Below are 20,677 nucleotides of genomic sequence, written 5' to 3' on the forward strand. Positions count from 1 at the left end.
AAGTATTCAATAAAACTCCAGACGTTCATCCAATCTATATTTAAGCCACGAAACATCGATATAACTCGTTATCACCACTATCACTTTCCAACTCCCAAGGAACCTGTTCAATTCAAAGTGAAGACGTATGTATGACTGACTAAACATATAAAACATATAAAACATATAAAACATATAAAACATATAAAACATATAAAACATATAAAACATATAAAACATATAAAACATATAAAACATATAAAACATATAAAACATAAAATCATTAAGCCTAGACTTTAGTTTGGGGTTTTTTTGGGTCTATTTTGATAGAATGATGAGTTGAGAATAGTAGGAACTGAAAGTTTCTCAGATCAGTGAGCTGATGATGACGGAGAGGAGGAGGGTGATTGAGATTGAGAATGGTAATCAAGGAAATGAATCAAATTTGTACACAGATATGCACCTCAACAGCTAGAATCAACAAACGAATCAATTGTTGAACCTGAAAAATTATTTCATTGAGGTGCCCGCGTGCAAACCCTCCATGATATGATAATTAATCAAAATAGATGGCCTCAACATACACGAAAAATTCACAAGCCATGAAAACATGCATACAGTAAATTATTTTTCATTTAATCGTAAATCTAGCTCTAATGGCTCGCTTTAAAGGTATAATATTTCTCAATACTGAGCAAAACATCACATCGTATCATTTTTTCAACTCCCACTTTTACACACCAACATAATCTAATCGAAAACAATAGCTGCCTTAATAGCACTCTTGTTCTTGATAGACTCCAAAGCTTCACCCCATTGTTCAAGCTTGAAGGTCTTGTTAACAATACCCTCAACCTTGACCTTGCCTGAGTCGAGGTAATCGATAGCAGCAGCTGTATATCGTTAGTCACAGAATAAGTGTACAGAAGATGAAGGAACACTTACGGAACATGTAAGTCTCGGAGAAGGAACCAAGAATGGTGATCTCATCACCGAAGATCTTGGATGGTGGCCAGGTAACTCTAGCAGAGCTGTTGTAGACACCATAGACTACGAGCTTACCACCACGACGAACGTAGTTGATAGCATCCTCGAGAATCTTAGCGCTTCCGGTAGCTTCAACAACGATGTCGAAACCGTATTTGTACTCATCCTTGATCTGTTGGAATTGAGCTTCTGGGTTATCACGGGAAAGTTCGATGTAGATATCAGCGGCATCAAGCTTCTTTGCGAGATCCATCTTAAGACCACCTGGAGCGGCGAGGACAACCTTGCATCCACCATTTTGTCTGAGCAATTGAGCGAGAACGAGACCAGTTGGTCCAGCACCGAACATGAGAACGGATGAACCCATCTTTGGTGCAATCTTCTCAAGACCGTGAGCAGCACATGAGGCTGGCTCGAGGAGGGTAGCATCAACATCTGAGAGGTTCTCGATCTTGAAAACCTTAGCGGCTGGGTAAGCACAGTACTCTGCGAAACCACCATCTAAATTGAATTAGCTTTGATATCTAGTTGGAATTTGTATTTAGCTTACCCATAGTAACACCATGAGCGTTGAAGTTCTCGCACAACAAGAGTTGACCACGACGGCAGTAGAAGCACTCCTCGCAGAGTTCGGAGTTACTGTAAATAGATTAGTAAATTGAACACACATATATGTTTGAAAAGTACTCACTCAGCTACAACTCTGTCACCAACATTGAAGCCCTTGACCTTAGGTCCAGTAGCAGCAATAACACCGACAGTTTCATGTCCTATTAGATCCCAATGTTAGATGCTTGATCAAAGTCTTGATGGAATGTGACATTATGAGGTAGGAACCAAAGTGGAAATTCTTTCGATATGTCCACACTGGTTGTATCCTGGGGACTAGTCTGCAGATGACCAATCCTCCACTAGAGGATGACTGGAGAGAAAGTTTGTGTTCCCATCCCCAACCAAATATGTCATGTATCATTGCACTCGCCAAGATATGCAACTGTCTTTACCAGCCAAAGAAAATCGGATATTCAAAGCAAGGAATCGACGAAGAAATGGAGGAAGGTATTTCATACCAGGAATAAGAGGGAACTATAAATAACGTCACATTAGCTTTTGGTTCTTATAAGATATATAAACTCATCCCAATATGTTTAGCTTAAAGCACGTAGACCTCTCAAGGTACCTAGGTGTAGGTACCCATCCAGGTGTGTATTCTCAACCCGCATACTCGTCTTAACAAATAAAACGTCATGGTGGGGAAGATATCACATCACCCCTTTCTAATTCACATATATAAACGCGAAGTCTTTCTCTCTTACCTTTGCAATGAATTCTCCCTCGTGGATGTGCAAATCGGTTCCGCAAACACCACAGGCCTTGACCTTTACCAAGACATCGTTATCACGGAGCTTTGGGAGAGGAACCTCAACGATTCCGTATTCTTCTGGCTTGGAGTATCTATTATCAATCGAATCGAGTCAGCTTCAATCTCCTAATTGATGTGCCTTCTCAAGTGGTGAAAGGATAGAAATGTGTTTGGTTCTAGTGTATCAAACGCTCTCGATTTCTCGAAATACTTCAATCTGTCAAACAGCTTCAATCATTGAATGGTTTGAATCATTCAATCGATACTAGCCGTGCAAACAATTTGAAATCATCAAACATCTGCTGGATACACTCATACTTCTAACACGATGCCACCCCAAACCCCCTCACCGAAACAAGAACAGTATACATACCTCAAAGCTTTCATGGAAGTTGGGAGAGACATATCGGCTGGTATGATCTTTTGATTCTTTTGAAGAAAGTTCAACAATTAAAGAGTTAAAGTAGGGTATCTTTTGAAGGCAGGTTGTTGAGGGTATTATTTTTCAAATGGTATGAAGAAGAAAAGCAAGACGAGAGAGAAGAAGATTGGCTTTCTTATAGTAATGAAGCTACGCAAGATATGGAAAGAGGGAGGGACAGCCAACCCCCCTTGTCATGGTGGGGTGGGGTACCTAGCATGAAATGATTATGATCCTGTTGTTGTTGGATGCCCCGCCATTGAATCATCTGGAAATGTTTCCATCAATCTTACTTGGATCATGGAGTGACTAGCTGAGTGGTTCGTGGGAGCGGTTCCTTGCAATTGGCTCCATAACAAAGTTTAAGGTATGAGTTGGTGCGAGTTGAAAGGCACTGCGCAAGCCATATGTACCTAATAATGCTAGGTAGCTACGACATGATGAGTTCGGACTAGACGGCGTTACGACTGACTTGTTCTTACTGCTGTTACCGCTGATTGATGAGGTATAGCTACGGCGAGGTCTGATATCAATCATCGAAAGGCATTCCGCAGAATACAAGATACATTTAATTCTCCTCGGTTCTTAAGGATTCAGAGAATGATCGAGAAGCATCAAACATAAAAAGATGCACCGCACATCGTCAACAGAAAAACAATATACATCCTCCAGATTCTACTCACCCACCCCTCCTCTACAAAACCCGACAAGGAAAAGCGCGTTACCAAGGCATCAAGCACCAATCGGACATCCATTCCTCAAGCTTTGTCAAGCCATCTAAACGCCACGAAAGGCAATAGGATGTGAGGATCAAAAAATAATCGTGCAACCCCACGTTTCTCGCGAGTCACCAACATTTTTACATACATCGTCGATATTTTTATGGATTTGGACTGTTTGATATTCTAGCCCATCTCCACCACAAAACTCTTTCACTCATCGACGGAACACCAGAAGATCGATATCAACATCCAAATTCCGAATATATCATGGTCAGAAATGGACATCAAAATAAAGAGTAAGACCGAGCAGAAGTACGATGACGATATCAACTACAGATTGTTGCTCTAGGTGGGTCAAAAATCGGAAAAGGTCGCGGGGATATTGGTGGGGTTGCTTTTTTCGGTTTCTAGTACTTCATAGGCCGACCTTCCATCTGTATGAACAACGAAACACTTTTTGAAATAATTACATGAACGAGCATGACCTGCCTGGTCTGACCACATGTTGATAAGTTTCGAGCTTCCATTTGAAATCTTGAATCTTGAATCTTTGATCTCCCTTGACCTTTCCTTCATCTTCCATGGCCGAAAGACCCGAGTGATATGTGGCATAGAATGTGTCCGGGCCGCTGCGTTTCGTTTGGGATCATTAGGTAAAAAGTTTAACGTGTGCATTAATATCAAGATCAGTTCATAGTAACACAATGTCAACTTCACCAAATTATCAATTTCATACGAGAAGTCAAATAAATCAAACAGTCATGAAAAGAAAAGCAGAGAATAAGTCGCAGGATGTGTGAGGGAGTATCGTGTTTTCACGTCATAATAAATTGAAGGGGTATTGGAAGAAGCTCATTATGCTACCTGACAGTTTTGAAGTGTCAACTTCCACCTTCGACCTATGCTCCCCCGGCGATTACTTTCACTCGACCTAACGCGCTACTGTCCAGTCGTCCAACCATACAAGTGTTTATGAGGAATTCCTGTCGGATGCATTGAGCAAGCGTAAAGAAATTGTAGAATAAATCTACGAAGGTGGGGCAGCTCCACGTCCACGTCCAGCACCACCACGGCTGTGGAAGAAAGTGTTAGCATTAATCAACCAAATTTGATAGATGCGTGAAACTTACAATGTAGGGTTGAACTCTCCTGGGGCGGCACCTTCCTTGCTCTCACCACCCTCACGTCTGCGGTAGTCACCGCGGTCACCACGCTCTCCACCACCACGTCCACCGCGGCCACCGAAAGGCTTGCGCTCGCGCTCTTCGCCTCCCATCATTCCACGAGGAGGAGCGTGGGATCTTTGGACCTTGATGTGGGTAGATGGGACAATCTCAGCGGGGAGATGGAGCCATTCGCGGAGGTAGTCGAGACCCTCTGGGGTGAGGGTGTAGTAGTAGTATTGCCAAGAGAATTGAGTCTTGACATATCCACGGGAGGTCAAAGATTGACAAGCCTTGACAACATAGAGGTTACGGGTGTCGATATCTGGGTGCTTGTTTTCGTACTCCTTCTTTGCGACAAGTACGCCCTCACGGAACAAGTACTCGTGAATCAACTTGCGGTCGGCCTTTGGGATAAGCCTGTAAATTAATTAATTAGTCTTTTTGAATTTTGAAATAATACCATCAAGACAATTGTTAATATCTTACATCTTGGCGGTTTGTCGAGTTGCTTGAAAGTTTGTCGATGTCGAGAGGTGTAAGAAAAATCGAAGCAATTCAAAATTCGAATATTCTGAATTGTGTGGTTCAAGCGCTAGCAAGCGAAGGTGTGGCTGAAAGCTTTGCAGAATTCAAGGTCAACACACGTGACTTTGTGCTCAGCCACTCAGCCACTCGGGAGTTCTACGGCTCAGGAACTTCCATCCTTTGGATGTTGATATCAAACTTATCGAAAACCACCAACACCATCGCAAAGCGCGATAATAGTTTGAATTCCATTAAAGCAACCCCGTTAACAAAAAACCCGACAACATGGTAGCACAACCCCAAACCGTCAACGTTTTGTTGACTTCATTTCCGGGCTTGAATCTACCTTCGACTCTATCCCTACCTCTACCTACAACCACCACCATATCAGAGCTTCAAGACAAACTTTACGAACGCATTCCATCTCAAGATCGTCGCCTTATTCTCACAACCATCTCGAACAAGTTACTTTCTACCGAATCAACTTCTCCAATATCAGATTTATTATCAAATCCTGATGATGAGTTTCTATCTTTACGACTTTCAGCGCGATTATGTGGTGGCAAAGGAGGTTTTGGATCTCAACTTCGTGCAGCTGGAGGTCGCATGTCTTCAAAACGTAAGAAGGGACAAGGCGATCAAAACGGTTCAAGTCGAAATTTGGATGGTCGCAGATTAAGAACAGTCAATGAAGCAAAGGCATTAGCTGAATATCTAGCAATTAAACCAGAAATGGCAAAGAAAGATAAGGAAGAGAGAAGGAAACGATGGGAACAAGTTGTGGAATTGGCAGAGCGAAGAGAACAGGAAATTAAGAATGGTACTAAAGGAAAGGTGGATGGTAAATGGGTTGAGGATAAGGAGGAAGCCGGAGAGAGAACGCGTGAGGCTGTTCTTGCGGCTATGAAAGCTGGGAACTATAAGGATAATTTGTTGGCAACATCTTCAGGTAGTGGCTCAGGAACCGATGGCTCCGCAAGTGAAGAAGATGAGATTATGGGTGGTACAGACTCGAACGATACAACTCCACCATCTGAGTCTACACCCGGTAAGCCGAAGGCTATGAATTTCTTTGGCTTTGATGAGGATGACGAGTTTATGAGTGATGACGACGAGGAAGAGGAAGAGGAAGATGAAGACGATGTAGTCGAAGCCAAGAAGCCTGAGATACCCAAGGAAGTTGAGGAAGAGGAAGCAGAAGCAGAAGCAGAAGCAGAAGAGGAGGAGGTTGAAGTTGAGGAAGTTGCCAAAGAGCCAACACCACCCCCTGCCCCAGCTCAAACAAAAGGCAAGGTTCGATCAAGGATACCCGTCAAATCACAAGCAAAGACACCTACAAAAGCACCTGCAAAATCTCCCGCAAAAGGAAAAGGAAAAGGAAAAGGCAAGGGGAAAGCTAAATGATTCAAACTTTCATATGCATTGATATTACAGCGCGGCGTTTGGGACTCTGATTTCTAGCGAGATATTCACGGACTACTTAAATAGTGATCACTACAAATGAACCAAAACTAATCTTTAGCCCACTGATACTGAGACTACTTGTGAATATCTACAGGCTAATTCCTCTCCTTCGTACACTCCTCTACTTCGCCTTTCACTCTTGTTCATCCCCCTCTTGAACATTCACTGAGATTTGGCTCTACCAGGACCAACTACTCTTCTGAGGTACAAGGAAATAGATCGAATATGAATGCAACATACTCATGTTTCGCTTAGATAATGATGCGCATGACAAATTGAATGATAATGAAATCATGGCTTGTTCATGAGAATACAGATATCTCTTATCCTTCTTCCAATGAGTAGTAAGAAATAATATTTTGAGTAGGTTGATACAAATGTTGTGCTATCTACCTGTCCTGTAAGTACGGTCCTGATAATGCATACGAGTACCTACATATGCAGTAGCAGATGCTTGGTAGCGGGGTAACTGATAACTACCTGCTCAAGGACAGCTTCCCCTCAGATAAGCATTACCATCAATAAAATAACAATATATCATCAATTAATCAATCCAATCTTGACTTCCATTCAAACCGATGTATTTTAATTGAATTCCTGTACTTACTAAACATGTCAAGATTAAATTCAAGAACTGTTATCAAAACCAACCCATTGAGAACAACCCCGAGGATCGGAAACTTCAATTGGATTAGAAACTTTTCCCAGGGCTCGTTGAGAATAGGGGATTTAACAGATGGAAAGATTAGGGAGATCACGCGGAAGGTTGATAAAGAGAGATTGTGGAAAGAATTGCATTATACGTGTCAATGGGGGCGGGGGGAGAAATGGGGAACGTATGTCTGGCTATTTTTCATTGAGTTTGAGCTTTAGACTTCGATACAAGGGAAGGGAAAGGGAGACGAAGTGGGAGTAAGGATGAAATGTGTGAGAGAGAAATGACATTGGAAAGTTCCTGAAAGTCTTTGGGTCTGGAGCGAATACAATTTGCATGTTGGATATGTTTAGATGTTGCTCAATGCAGCCTACCTCCTTGCCATCCTTGATATGAGTTCCAATCTCTGTAGTGCAGTCATATATAAGTCAAGCGATCATCATATGGGGCAAATCACATGGTTCTGCTACAGGATCAATCTCTGTGATCATTTGCATATAGTGTCTTTCAATTTTTTTCAATCTACAGTATGTTGCATGATATGCACAGAATTCTGATAGCAATCCAGAGGGGAAACCGATCGAGGAATGTCCCGACTTGCGCTCTCTTCCGCCGACAAACAAGCGCGAAATTGGTTCGTCGAAGCAACTAAACAGCTTGGCTGTGATGTGAAGATTGACACTATGGGTGAGCTTCCAGATTCCTTCCCTATTGCATTCTTCCATATGCCTGTATTCCCCTACATCTTCTATTTGTGATCTCCTGATATCAAGTTCCCGAAAAACAGGTAATGACGAGTGATTAACATAGGTAACATTTTTGCAATTCGGCCCGGAAGGAAGGATGGACCAGCTACCTATGCGGGGAGCCATTTAGATACACAGGTATGTACTTCCAAAACGATACACTATACGTGAGGAAACACTGTATGATGATTGACTAATGAGTCAAAGCCGACGGGAGGAAGATACGATGGAATATTGGGTGTTCATGCAGGTATTGAAGCGTTGAGGACAATGAATGATTTGGATATTGAAACAGAATATCCTACGGGAGTTATTAATGTTTGTTGTACTATGATTCCGCGGCTACATAAAATAACACACTAACTTGATGGATACAGTGGACAAACGGTACACTGCATCACTCTAACGCCTTTCTCTGAACTTCTCTCTAACTCCCACACAGAAGAGGGAGCGCGCTTCCCCATATCCATGATATCCTCCGGCGTGTGGGCTCACGACATTCCCCTCTCAGTGGCTCATGATTTGTGCGAAGTAAATGGGCCGGCGACCATGGGATCAGAATTAGAAAGAATAGGATATTTCGGTGCAACTCCCACTTCATACCTGGATAATCCAATCGGTGCACATTTCGAACTACACATTGAACAAGGTCCAATTCTCGAGATGAGTAAAACGAAGATTGGAGCTGTGACGGGTGTGCAGGCTTACAGGTGGTATACTATTACAGTGAGGGGAAGAGATTGTCATACTGGTACGTTATGTTATAGAGACGTGTCTGTAATTGAAAGGATGTGAATGTGGAACGGATGATGAATTGAGAATGCTTTATAGGTACAACGGATTTCGAGAATCGTTCAGATGCTATGCTTACAGCTGCAAAAATTATTCTTCATAGCCACAACAAGGCAGCTGAAATGGGTTGTCTAGCATCCACAGGTATTGAAGCCTTTCCCCCAAGACAAACTGCGATACTTTGCTTACCTATGCTAGGTATTCTCACCCTCAAGCCTGGCTCTACTAATACTGTTCCGGGATTCGTACAGTTTTCACTTGATATCAGGTCTCCGGAGGATCAAAGGCTTCTGAACTGCGAGAAAGAACTAAAAAGAGATTTTGAGTTGATTGCTGCTGGAGAGCAGATGCCAACTCTTGGGGCTAGTGGAAAGAGAGGTAAAGGCTGTTTGGTGGAATGGAAAATGGATACAGATTCTCCGGCTACTCATTTCAACAAAGATTGTATTCGATGCGTAGAAGAGAGTGCTGGAGATTTGGCTGGAACAGCTTCTGGTGTCGGAGATCAAACAGAAGTCGTCTCCGAAAGCTATAGGAGAATGGTATCAGGCGCTGGACATGATAGGTAAGGATGAGAATCTGATGAGAAGGACCACGCTAAACACAACCTAGTGTTTATACTTCGAGACATGCTCCAACCTCAATGTAATCCTCTTCCATTTCACTAATACCAGAATATCACTAACCATAAGTAGGATCTTTGTGCCTTGTAAAGACGGCGTTAGTCATAATCCAGCCGAGTATTGCAGTCCAGAAGACTGTGGGAATGGTGCACAAGTCTTGCTTGGAGCGATGTTGAGATATGACCGACTGAGAGCTTTGAAGGAAGCCTGAATGCACTTTGAAAATGCATAACTCATGGATATCAACTTATCTACCAAATTTGAATCAAGCACGTCTATTCAAGCCGACTCGTTTCTCATCAATTCGCATAATGACTCTGTATGATACATATCCATTGTAAACGTCTTCTGCTCTATCCCACCATACAACCCTCTAGAACCTTCAAATACCTTACTGATCCAATCGAGTGGGGAATGTTCCGTTGTCTACAATATTCCACGTTAGCCAAACCTTGCCTTCCAATCCTTTCAAGTTCCACTACTAACCACGTTGGTCATCCCATCTCTCAACCCAGGCACTTGGGCACAATGACTTGTAGGCCAAGAAGAACTATTTCCCTCTATCAGTATATTTCCCCCTCTCAATCGATCGCAGAAACGTACTTGACGGCATGGTGCGAAATCCTCGCCCTTGGCTAGGATACACTTGTGATAATCGACATAGTTTTGCCAGCAATGTTTAGTTTGGTTCTGGTTGGGGAATCGAGCGTCGAATCCTATATCCTACAATCAGTCCTTTGGTCATTTCGCAGAACCCGGCGGCGGAGGAATTGCATACCAGCTATTTAGAAATCCAGTTAGCAATCTATCAGACCATTTTTAAATATCCAAACAGTGGGCGGGTCACCGGGTGGCACATACCAGTAACGAACTTGAAGGGCTTGGTCTCGCGTTCTTCAGACATATTTGCGTATTTATTTTCTGGCGATTACAGAATTTAGAGGGGGAGATGGTGGTGGTGGTGGTGGTTCAATCGAGACGAATGATGTGAGGTTGATTGGAATGGGCCTGCACTTTCTCACTTCGGGATGAAGTCGGCTAAGGCCGAGCTCGCTAGCGCAGAAATGCAGGTCCTCCAAAACCTCAGACCACGGAAGTTGAGTGTAATTCTAATCAGAAAGACTTGAAGATTGAACAACGGTTCAAGATGCATCCTACTACCGTTACTAGAATGTTCCAACCGACCAAGAAGATGTGGTCGCCTGTGCCCGTAAGTTTCTTGTTGTTAATTTGCGATTTTGCGGTTTTGAGGGTGGGAGGGCTAATGTTTTGTGGCTTTACAGAAGGAGGAGCATAGCGGTACGTTCACCCCACGATTGGATAATCGAAGAGCTGGAGGGGGGGAGGACAGAATCTGGACTGGGAAATACGTTTTTAGCAGATGAGAATCGAGACTGACACTAAGGTCGACAGCCCACACTATCTCGCAACGATTGCGCCAATGGAAGAAGATTCCTCCCGAGTTGGTTCCTTTGGGTACGTTTACATCTTCGCCAGAGTACAGCCAGAATTTACACTGATATCAATTTGAAGGAATCGTCGTCGGTGTCGCTGTCGGATTCGCTTTCTACTCTTTGGGTCGCAAACTTGTTGTTGATAAGCAAATGCGTCTCTCTAGACAAAACAGAGGAAAGGAATAAACTATTCATCTACAAAGTTTCGGGGGGATGGAAACAGACTGAGTGTCGGGAAAACGTTCATACATCAAAAGCGACACTGGGTGGAACACGCTGGAGGCAAGAATGGAATGAAGAAATTAGAACGGATGCATCGGCCAAACCTCAAATGAGTTGTACAGAATTGGCCCTTATTTCTCATGAATACATAGTCTCCATACCTGATATCTCATGCTTTTCATTGTCCAACTCCAACCTATACATTGAAGGGCATTTGTGAATTTCTTCCTGCCACCTAAACTCCTTTTGCTTTACTCCAAAAACTCCTTGGTAACACATTTCATGACCTGTAGCCTACGAACGTAACATAGCCCTTTTTCAAGCCGGCTTGGGCCCAGCTACATCCAATCCTTCTAGACCTTGCATAGGATCGTCAGGTCTATCTTGAACTCCGGCTCTTGCTTGTTCAGCTGCCAGTTTATCCTCCTCGCTCACAGCATTCTCTGCTAGCCAGCCCTCCTATGTCAAAAAATTAGTGACCACCCAAGCCGCCCCCTACCATTACACAGCAGGATTCCATGAAGTCTTACCTGCTCCCATAAAGCCGTCTTGCTTCCCAATCCCTCATTCGCATTCTTTGGAGGTTTAGCCGCATTGACTTTAATCACCTTTCCAAATAGTTCAGATTGATCCATATTGTCGATGGCATCTTTGGTATCTTCTGGATCCTCAAACTCTACATATCCAAAACCACGATGTGGCTCTGTTGAGTTGGGCCCATCTGCTTTGCTAAAAGATTCTTAGCATGAGGACACGAAATTTAGCGTGGAGGACTTACGGTATAGAGACATCTGCTATTTCTCCAAAGGGTAAAAATGCGGCTTCGAGATTTGCGGTAGTAACCATGTGGGAGAGACCACCAACATACACAGTAGCTTTCCAACGTGCTTGATCGGTCATCTTGTGGATTATGGGAAGTATTAGATTGAATTTAATTTAAAGGAATCTCTGGTGTATTTGTCACTTCCAAACTGCCCAAATGGTATTCAACAAATCGCGAAAGAAGGAGCTTTTAATCACGTGTCAGCTGTTTTCTAAGATTCACAATCCTACGGGCGGGATCCCTCGCTATGACCATCCGATTATGGGGAAAGGTGTTCACAGTGCTACTACTCCCTATAAACAATTCAACAGATCGCAACTTTTGCTGTCTTTACACGTCTCATACAATTTAAAATCCACGAGTCTTTTCCATTTGTCTCTACCGGTGTAGCAATAAAATCGGCTGAAAAGACACACAGCGGCAAACTTTCCGCAGTGTAATCTGGCTTGTTAATTCTACAAATAAAGACGAGACAATGGTCCGTCTAAGGGAAATTCCCAGAACTGCGGCTTTCGCCTGGTCACCAGGTCCAGAGACGCCTTTGGTTGTCACGGGTACCAGGGCTGGGGCTGTTGATGCGGATTTCTCTGATGAGACGAAGCTGGAGCTTTGGGATTTAAGCTTGGATAACGACGAGCAAGGTGTAGAACTACAACCTATTGCTAGCATTAGCACAGACTCCAGGTACGTCGATGGATTGTTTGTATCGAGCTTGGGGACTTTAGAAAGGCTAACTGTTCCATTAGATTTCACGACATTGCATGGGCACCAGCAAACGCAGACCATCCGCGGGGCATAATCGCAGGCGCACTTGAGAATGGATCGTTGGACTTGTGGGATGCAGAGAAACTTATACAAGGAGCTGAGGATGCTTTCATGTCTAGGACGACGAAACATACGGGTGCTATCAAGTCTCTTCAATTTAACCCATTGAAACCACAAATCCTAGCTACTGCTGGCTCCAAGGGCGAGCTGTTCATCTACGACGTAAACGATATCTCCAATCCATTTAGATTAGGCACAGCTGCCGCACGATCGGATGACCTCGAATGTGTTGCATGGAATAGAAAAGTTCCCCATATTTTGGCAACTGGTGGAAGCGGAGGATATGTTACCGTCTGGGATTTGAAGACAAAGAAGGCCTCTCTACAATTGAGCAACAACCGAAAAGCAGTAGGAGCGATTGCATGGGATCCAAATAATGCGACAAAGCTTTTGACTGCTACACCTGACGATTCTACACCGGTCATCCTTTTGTGGGATCTCAGAAACTCAAATGCGCCGGAGCGTACTTTACAAGGACATATCCAGGGGATTTTGTCATTGTCCTGGTGTCAACAAGATGCCGATCTTCTAATATCTTGCGGTAAAGATAACAGAACTTTAATCTGGAACCCTCAAACTGGGGAACAATATGGAGAATTTCCTGAAGTCACCAATTGGACCTTCCAGACTAGATTCAATCCACACAACCCCGCATTATCTGCCACTGCGTCCTTTGATGGAAAGATAGCTATCCAGACCTTACAAAACACAAACCCTACCGCATCCCAAGCCCCTGTTGCAGGTCCAATTGATGGCGAGGACTTTTTCACCAAGGCTCAAACTGAGCCTCAAGGGGCTTCATTTTCATTGAACAAAGCTCCTAAGTGGCTTGAACGACCGGTTGGAGCTTCTTTCGGATTTGGTGGCAAATTAGTGAGCTTTAATTTGTTACCCACTGCAGCAGGAAAGCCTAGATCCTCTAAGATCCAAATTTCTCAATTTACAGTTGATTCAGACGTAGGATCTGCTACTGAGTCTTTCGAAAATGCCCTCAAAGCCGGGGATATTAAGAGCATTTGCGAAACACATATTGATCAGGCCAAGACTGAGGAAGAGAAGGCAGACTGGAAAGTTATTGAGACATTGATTGCAGCCAACCCTCGAAAGCAAGTCACCGAATACCTTGGATTTTCTGATGTAGACGAGATTACGAATGGTGTATCAGGACTTGACGTAGAGGATGCTGAAAAGTCGGAAGAAGCGCCAGCTGATGCCAATGGAGAAGCAGGAAAGAACAATAGATTATCTACACTTTTCGATGGTGCCGAAGGTGATGACTTTTTGACGGATATTCCAGCAAATAAGGGAGCCAAGACGGACAATCCTTTCCATCTATTTGCTGAGTCCGATTCGGCCTCGGAAAAACAAATTACCAAAGCTTTGATGCTTGGCCAGTTTGAAAAAGCGATGACTGTCTGTCTTAAGGAGGATCGTATTGCTGATGCATTCATCATTGCCAATTGTGGTGGAAAAGAGTTGTTGGATAAAGTTCAAACTGCCTACCTAGCCAAGAAGGCAGAAGGCCCCAACTATCTACGACTCCTTAGCTCAGTCATTGGCAAAAACTTGTGGGATGTTGTATACAATGCTGACTTGGAGAACTGGAAAGAGTCGATGGCAACTTTATGCACATATGCCGATCCAGCTCAATTCCCAGACCTCTGTGAAGCACTTGGTGATAGGCTATTGGAATCTGGCACTGCAAAGGATGCTTCATTCTGTTTCTTAGTTGGTTCAAAGTTGGAGAAGGTCATCAACATCTGGATTTCCGAACTTCAAGAGAACGAGAAGCATGGCATTGAAGAACAAGAAGGCGATTCTACATTCTCCGTACATGCAAAGTCACTCCAAAACTTTATTGAAAAGGTTACAGTATTCCGCAATGTCACCAAATTTCAAGATCCCGAGCAGAGTTTGACATCAGATTGGAAATTGGCGGCTTTGTACGACAAATATACAGAGTATGCGGACATTGTTGCTGCTCACGGACATCTCTCAATTGCTGAAAGATATCTTGATCTTCTTCCAGCTCAGTACCCTGCTGCAGAAGTTGCACGAGACCGAGTCAAGCGTGCATCAAGAAAGGTTGCCCCTACCACTACCGTAAGACAGCCAGCAGTCTCGTCAAGAGTGCCAGCACGTGCTCAGCCAGCCGCATATCAACAGCCGATTCCTGCTGCTGTGGCACCCCCAGTTCAATCTGCTCCAAATCCATACGCTCCACCTGCCGCTACTGCTCCAGCTTCTAATCCTTATGCGCCACCCACTTCAGGTGCTTCTAATCCATATGCACCTGCAGCAAGCGCTTACGCACCACAAGGTTACCAGCCACCACAACCATCTCAGCCTGCTTATGCACCTTCGTACGGAGCATATGGAGCAGCTCCATCAGGTTATGGAGCACCTCAACAATCATTTGGAGCCCCTCCTCCGAGAAACACAACTCCATCAGCTCCACCTGCATCTAAAGCTAAAGACATGACAAACTGGAATGACACACCTTTCGTAACAAAGGTTCCTACTGCTAGAAGAAGTACTCCTGTTGCAAATCCATTCCCAAATCAACAGGGTGCTTCAATGCCACCTCCAGCAAACCCATATGGTGCTTCCAGGGCAACCCCCCCACCTCCTCCACCCAAGGGATCAGCCCCACCCCGTATTAGTTCACCATTGACGACTGCACCACCTCCCAGACCATCATCCACGGCCAATGCATATACTCCTCAAGCACCCCCTGCTCAATCACCATATGCATCGATACCACCACCTACAATTCCTCGTGGAGCTTCTCCATATAATCCCCCACCTACCGGGGCTGCACCTACAAGCAGATACGCTCCATCTCCAGCAGCACAACAATACTCCCAACCACCTCCATCAAATATCGCTCCACCTCCTCAGGGAGGTATGAGACCACCTCCATCTAACCCATATGCGCCACCGTCAGCTGCACCACCTAGCCAGTACGCGTCATCTCAATCACCATATGAAAGCCAGCCTCCACCTGCACAGTTTCAGAACCAAGGTCCGCCTCAGGGTCCTCCTCAAACTCAACAAGGGCCACCGCAAGGCCCTCCAATGGGCGGTTCTCGACCACCAACTGGGCCTCCTAGAGCTCCTGCCGTTGCAGCTGCTCCAGCAAAACCTAAGCACCCTGCTGGTGATAGATCACATATTCCTGAATCTGCTCAGAGAATGGTCGAAATATTCACTAGTGACATGCAAAGAGTAGCCTCGAAAGCTCCAGCAAATTTTGCTCCTCAAGTGAAAGACACTCAGAAGCGCCTCAACATTTTGTTTGATCATCTGAATAATGAGGAACTTGTGAAATCTGACACTATCGAGAAATTGACCCAGTTGGCGGAGGCACTTCAATCTGGTGACTACGAAACAGCAAGCAGGATGCAAGTCGACATTCATCGTGAAAAGCCTGATGAGTGTGGCAATTGGATGGTAAGTTTTATAGTTGTCTTTTTGGGGTTTGAACGTAACATATACTAATGATTAATACAGGTCGGTGTCAAACGATTAGTTAGTATGAGCAAAGTCACTCCTTAGAGTCGAAGCGAATACTTCATTTTATTTTGAGAAATAAAATCAGGAACGAAGGGATGAGGATTAAGATGAGAGCGAAGCATGTGTGTATAGTAAAGAAACATTGCTAGAGTAAGAACTTATTCTTTATAATGCTGCTTTTTTATCTTTGATTTAAGGGTAATACCTATGATTGCAATTGCGTATTGATGTAAGTTGGCAAGGAATACCCTAAAAATTATGTCTGTCTTGTTCTGGAAGTGGTGAACATGATACCAATCAACTTGTCTTCTGGATTATGAATGAATCAATGATTCCCATTGTAATAATCGTGAAACATTGTACAGTTTGGTCGATACTATACCAATGATGTACAATTATGTTGATTTCGTTAGTTCTATTTAACTGCAGATCAAATCATTGTTAAAGCTAGTGCAATAAGTGTCTACTTAGGTACAGGTAAATAATGTATGGTGACCCCTTCTAGCTTTCCCCCACCAAAAAAATCCCAGCTCCGGAAGCTTCCAACCACGTAAATAATAAACGACATCATCAAATCTGTCCAAGTCATCATCTTTCCATTTTCTCAACAACAAAATAATTTTTTAAAATGGCCGATACTTCTGAGCCAGCAGCAGAAACGCCATCTCAGAGACAGGCACGCATTAGGAAGGAAAAGAGAGAAGCAAAGATTAGAGACGGGGGAAATGCAAGGTTGAATAAGATCATTGGGTTGGGTGGTGGTTTACCTAGAGGTTTGTACTTGTCCTGTTGAGAGGCTATTTTGGATGGCTCTTTGAATTATATTTTGAATAAAGCTAATGGTGATTACAGAGGAGGTTCCATCGCCAGCGCCAGCGCAAACAGCTCCCAAGGCTACAAACCATGCGGATCCAGATGAAGTAGATATTTCGAATCATTATTATGAGCCGCAGACTCGCACGCCGATCCAGAGATCTCAGAGTGGACAGCAACAACAGCAACTAAATGATGATCAATTAAGGCAAATGATGCTGGGTATGGATCCAGGCTCTTTGGGTGGTGCTCCTGGACAGAATCCTTTCGCAGGTTTCCCAGGTATGGGAGGCGCACCTGGCGAAGACGGCGCAAACGATCCCATGATGCAAATGTTACAACAGATGATGGGAGGAATGGGTGGACCACCGGGCGAAGGACAAGCTGGCATGCCTTCTTTTCCAGGTATGCCAGGTATGCCCGGCATGGGGATGGAAGGACAAGCTCAAGCCGCTGCTGTTGATCCTTATGCATATATTTGGCGCATAGTTCATGCTGTTTTCGCATTATCTCTCGGCCTGTACATAGCACTTACGACGTCATTTACGGGCACGAAATATGCACGCGAGGCATCAGGTTTGGCGAATGATGGATTAAGCGCGGATAGTGTGCATTTCTTTTGGATCTTTGCAACGGCAGAGGTGGCCTTGTTGAGCAGCAGGTTTTATTTGGAGAAGGGAAATTCTATGCCAGCTGGTATGATGGGGACAGTGATGGGTTTCTTGCCAGAGCCTTGGAAGAGTTATGTGGGCATGGTCTTAAGATATGGACGTATTTGGGGAACAGTTAGTGGAGATGCCATGGTTTGTGTTTTTGTTTTGGGAGTTTGTGCTTGGTTGAGAGGCGGTAATTAAAAGGCTAGGCATATGTACTGAAGATTGCTGATGATGATGATGATGATTCCCTATCTATATGAGTTCTGGATATTATGCGTCCAAGGTTGGCGGTTTTGAATTCGGCTTATTGTTTGACACAATCGGCAAACTATGATCTATCTGACTGGAACGATCACGATGAGATGAGAAATTACCTGTCTCCTGTTCTAGCCATCTGTCGGGTGATGCTTTAAGCAAGATTTCCTTTCCAATTTCATCATAGAAGTCTAAAATTAAATCAAGCCCTCATTATCTTGACATTTTTACGCCTATTTCTCCTGCTAGTGCAAACGACAGCATTCCAAGATAGTTTATTCACGGACTTAGGAGAAGAAATACTGCTTGAAAAAGTTGGTATTGTCGATGAATTGATCTGCAGTGCATAGTCTTGTCGTTGAGTGATGGCTGGAGGGCACAGCATAGGAAATATACAGGTATTCCTTTGAACTCAACCTTGTGTTGCGTTTTCCGACATGTGAGCCTCGAGCGTTTATGGGATATGGTTCATGATGCTCTTGACATCACATAGATGGCTAGTGCTGATCGATGAATACATACTGGAAATATTGTGTGCTGTCTTCTGGTTTGATTCTAAATTTGAGGCGGTAATGGTTGGGCGTGTCTTCCTACATAAAATCTTCGATTACTGAAGGGGTATATTTGCTTTCAGCGTATAGGCAAAATGATTTCACAGCTCACAGTTAGATAAGGGGAAATGCAAATGATATGATGGTTGGCGATGAAATGAAAAAGGAAACAAGATGATGAGCTTAGTAGCAAAAGCCGAGGAAAATGAGCTGAATACCTGGACTAGGGCATTTTAGCTAATATTAGGACGACGAGGCCCGGCGATATTGTTTCCGCGGCTTGGAGAAATGCAGTTTGCGGGTTCTAGGGATTCTGTCTTGATTGTACAATCACAATAACCAAGTGGCAATATATTGGTAATTGACATCAACATATCATATTTCTGCTTCTACCGCGACCTTAAGTACTCCCATTGACTAACTACACAGCAAACTTGCTTGTCACATCTGCTGGATCCGATGTTTGCATTTCTTCTTGTGTCTTTCACAATTATCTTTCCTCGGGAACCCCTTTCTTTTGGTTCTTGAGTGCTTGCAGCTTCCCGCATCACAAAAATATATTTCCGCATTCGGGTTGAGCTCGGGATGTATGCTTGTAATGTGGCGTTTCAGATCTTTCAGATACTGGAACCCGAGTGATTTACATGAGGATATGGGACACTTGGAAGGGAGAGTATGTGATTTCATATGAGCACTGAGGTTGAGTATCAGCATCAACAAACTATGCAATGTGGATTCACAAGAGGATTGGCACTCACTTCAGCTTACAGGGTAGTCTGAATTGGTCTTGACATTCAGAGCAAATGTAGGGTTGAGCAACTGGTTGCGGTTCTGGCTGTTCAGGTAAAATCTGAACAGTAGGATGATGATGATGATGTTGGAAAACCTCCACGCGAGGGATGGAGACTGAATGAGCTTGGTAAAGACCGTACTGAACCTGGGCCCCGCCTGGTTCTTCGACATATTGGAGAGTTTGCGGAACCTCTGCGTCTAGCGCAGGCAGATCTAGCAAAGTGGTGCAGGGAGTGTAAGGCAGAGGATCGAAATTTCCGTGGTTGTCATCTTCAGCGAAGGGGTATTCATTCTCATCAAATTGTCTGTTTGCTCCCTGAGCATCAACAGTAACCCTTGATTCGAATGAAGAAGGAACAGGATGTCTCCTGAGGTCTAAAAAGCTGGGATTGATAAATTCACAAGGTAGATGATTATGTTCGTTTTCGTTCCCAGCGGTGTATTCCGAGAAGATAGGTTCTATTCGCTTTGGGCCTCCTTGATCGTAGCGGAGGCCCCTGAATTAGGGTTAAGGTAGTGCAAAGAGTAGGAAAATGCTGAAGATGAATGAAAAAAGAAGACCCTAAGGAGTGACTGCGTAGGAAAAAAAAGAGTGAGGAATGACAGCGCCGCCTCTCGCGCCGTGAAGAGAAAAGAGAAAAAGAAAGGAAGAAGGTGGGAAATTCGAGGGTTCTTATGATGGTCGAGATGTCACTACAGCCAATCAGTCATCATCATTAAATGTCTGCACGTGTTGGAAGCGAGATCGCTCAACCAATATCCATTCAGTATTTACAATACCCTGGTTGTAGGCCTCAAAATTGTGATGCTCCAATCAACAACGAGAATTCAGACAATATCGAATTTCCGATATTAAGAACACGAATTTGGATATCATTCTGCAAACTATCGGCGATGAGAACAGCTCTTGAGGAATCTGATAGGTGGCCTCAAATGAGCACTGCCAATCGTATTTGCTATCATGACGCCGTCTAAATAGTATTGGGAGGCTGCATATATTTTCTATGCTAGGTGCTTAGTCCAAACGCAAGTTTCCTTGGTTGTAGGCCTCATTTTCATGAATCTGCCAATTAATCATCTTCTTACTGAGGACGACAGAGGATCTGAGATGCAAAAAAGCTCACAGCTTGTCATGAAAATCTGCAGTCAAACCCAAAAACTTGATTACTCGACTATGTTGCATGCCACGAAGGCGGGGTTCTCGAAAAGTTGCTGGCAAGAAAAGAAGTGGCTTTTCACTTGTGTAGATCAGGCTCAGATTTTCAAGCCTTGGCTTGTTCAAGGCCAATATGCTCGGGTTATTGGACATCTGATGCTTTCATCCTCT

General features: G+C 43.9%; 10 protein-coding genes across 10 annotated transcripts; 5 read left to right on the forward strand and 5 right to left on the reverse strand.

The window, feature by feature from the left end:
- Positions 1-646: 646 nt before the first annotated feature.
- Positions 647-2,734, reverse strand: Bfra_003710 (putative l-threonine 3-dehydrogenase protein; the record flags this gene model as incomplete). Its single annotated transcript, XM_037334116.1, has 7 exons — positions 647-872; positions 925-1,467; positions 1,517-1,605; positions 1,658-1,736; positions 2,037-2,052; positions 2,283-2,421; positions 2,703-2,734. 7 exons carry the CDS (start codon positions 2,732-2,734, stop codon positions 730-732), a joined length of 1,041 nt encoding a protein of 346 aa, XP_037194203.1. The 3' UTR covers positions 647-729.
- A 1,597-nt stretch (positions 2,735-4,331) lies between these two features.
- On the reverse strand, positions 4,332-5,340 carry Bfra_003711 (putative 40s ribosomal protein s10b protein; the record flags this gene model as incomplete). The annotated part of the gene is made up of 4 exons (XM_037334117.1): positions 4,332-4,545; positions 4,603-5,055; positions 5,125-5,256; positions 5,324-5,340. The coding sequence occupies 4 exons, from the start codon at positions 5,338-5,340 to the stop codon at positions 4,500-4,502; spliced, it is 648 nt and encodes a 215-aa protein (XP_037194204.1). The 3' UTR covers positions 4,332-4,499.
- Positions 5,341-5,448: 108 nt separating this feature from the next.
- Positions 5,449-6,567, forward strand: Bfra_003712 (putative ubiquitin family protein; the record flags this gene model as incomplete). The annotated part of the gene is made up of 1 exon (XM_037334118.1): positions 5,449-6,567. One exon carries the CDS (start codon positions 5,449-5,451, stop codon positions 6,565-6,567), a length of 1,119 nt encoding a protein of 372 aa, XP_037194205.1.
- A 672-nt stretch (positions 6,568-7,239) lies between these two features.
- Positions 7,240-9,654, forward strand: Bfra_003713 (putative beta-alanine protein; the record flags this gene model as incomplete). Its single annotated transcript, XM_037334119.1, has 9 exons — positions 7,240-7,487; positions 7,851-7,969; positions 8,093-8,166; positions 8,236-8,346; positions 8,406-8,415; positions 8,471-8,779; positions 8,860-9,385; positions 9,433-9,465; positions 9,516-9,654. The coding sequence occupies 9 exons, from the start codon at positions 7,240-7,242 to the stop codon at positions 9,652-9,654; spliced, it is 1,569 nt and encodes a 522-aa protein (XP_037194206.1).
- A 180-nt stretch (positions 9,655-9,834) lies between these two features.
- Positions 9,835-10,347, reverse strand: Bfra_003714 (putative cytochrome c oxidase subunit 12; the record flags this gene model as incomplete). Its single annotated transcript, XM_037334120.1, has 4 exons — positions 9,835-9,869; positions 9,930-9,993; positions 10,047-10,159; positions 10,305-10,347. The coding sequence occupies 4 exons, from the start codon at positions 10,345-10,347 to the stop codon at positions 9,835-9,837; spliced, it is 255 nt and encodes an 84-aa protein (XP_037194207.1).
- A 238-nt stretch (positions 10,348-10,585) lies between these two features.
- Positions 10,586-11,306, forward strand: Bfra_003715 (uncharacterized protein). Its single transcript, XM_037334121.1, has 4 exons — positions 10,586-10,653; positions 10,727-10,742; positions 10,857-10,919; positions 10,977-11,306. The coding sequence occupies exons 1-4, from the start codon at positions 10,591-10,593 to the stop codon at positions 11,081-11,083; spliced, it is 249 nt and encodes an 82-aa protein (XP_037194208.1). The 5' UTR covers positions 10,586-10,590; the 3' UTR covers positions 11,084-11,306.
- Positions 11,307-11,437: 131 nt separating this feature from the next.
- Positions 11,438-12,019, reverse strand: Bfra_003716 (putative peptidyl prolyl cis-trans isomerase protein; the record flags this gene model as incomplete). Its single annotated transcript, XM_037334122.1, has 3 exons — positions 11,438-11,578; positions 11,650-11,848; positions 11,898-12,019. The coding sequence occupies 3 exons, from the start codon at positions 12,017-12,019 to the stop codon at positions 11,438-11,440; spliced, it is 462 nt and encodes a 153-aa protein (XP_037194209.1).
- A 398-nt stretch (positions 12,020-12,417) lies between these two features.
- Bfra_003717 (putative transport protein sec31 protein) lies at positions 12,418-16,325 on the forward strand (the record flags this gene model as incomplete). Its single annotated transcript, XM_037334123.1, has 3 exons — positions 12,418-12,626; positions 12,689-16,220; positions 16,281-16,325. The coding sequence occupies 3 exons, from the start codon at positions 12,418-12,420 to the stop codon at positions 16,323-16,325; spliced, it is 3,786 nt and encodes a 1,261-aa protein (XP_037194210.1).
- Positions 16,326-16,911: 586 nt separating this feature from the next.
- On the forward strand, positions 16,912-17,950 carry Bfra_003718 (uncharacterized protein; the record flags this gene model as incomplete). Its single annotated transcript, XM_037334124.1, has 2 exons — positions 16,912-17,056; positions 17,136-17,950. The coding sequence occupies 2 exons, from the start codon at positions 16,912-16,914 to the stop codon at positions 17,948-17,950; spliced, it is 960 nt and encodes a 319-aa protein (XP_037194211.1).
- A 1,049-nt stretch (positions 17,951-18,999) lies between these two features.
- On the reverse strand, positions 19,000-20,659 carry Bfra_003719 (putative zinc finger transcription factor ace1 protein; the record flags this gene model as incomplete). Its single annotated transcript, XM_037334125.1, has 3 exons — positions 19,000-19,279; positions 19,317-19,847; positions 20,475-20,659. 3 exons carry the CDS (start codon positions 20,657-20,659, stop codon positions 19,000-19,002), a joined length of 996 nt encoding a protein of 331 aa, XP_037194212.1.
- Positions 20,660-20,677: the final 18 nt, after the last annotated feature.

This window comes from Botrytis fragariae (genome assembly GCF_013461495.1).
Source record: "Botrytis fragariae strain BVB16 chromosome Unknown tig00000045, whole genome shotgun sequence".
Lineage (NCBI taxonomy): Eukaryota > Fungi > Ascomycota > Leotiomycetes > Helotiales > Sclerotiniaceae > Botrytis > Botrytis fragariae.

What these genes read in the sequence shown, in the direction of transcription:
- Bfra_003715 (XM_037334121.1), top strand. Translation starts at nt 10,591, where the DNA reads ATGCATCCTACTACCGTTACTAGAATGTTCCAACCGACCAAGAAGATG. An exon ending in TCCCGAGTTGGTTCCTTTGG is followed by an intron (nt 10,920 to 10,976) that starts GTACGTTTACAT and finishes ATCAATTTGAAG; the next exon opens with GAATCGTCGTCGGTGTCGCT.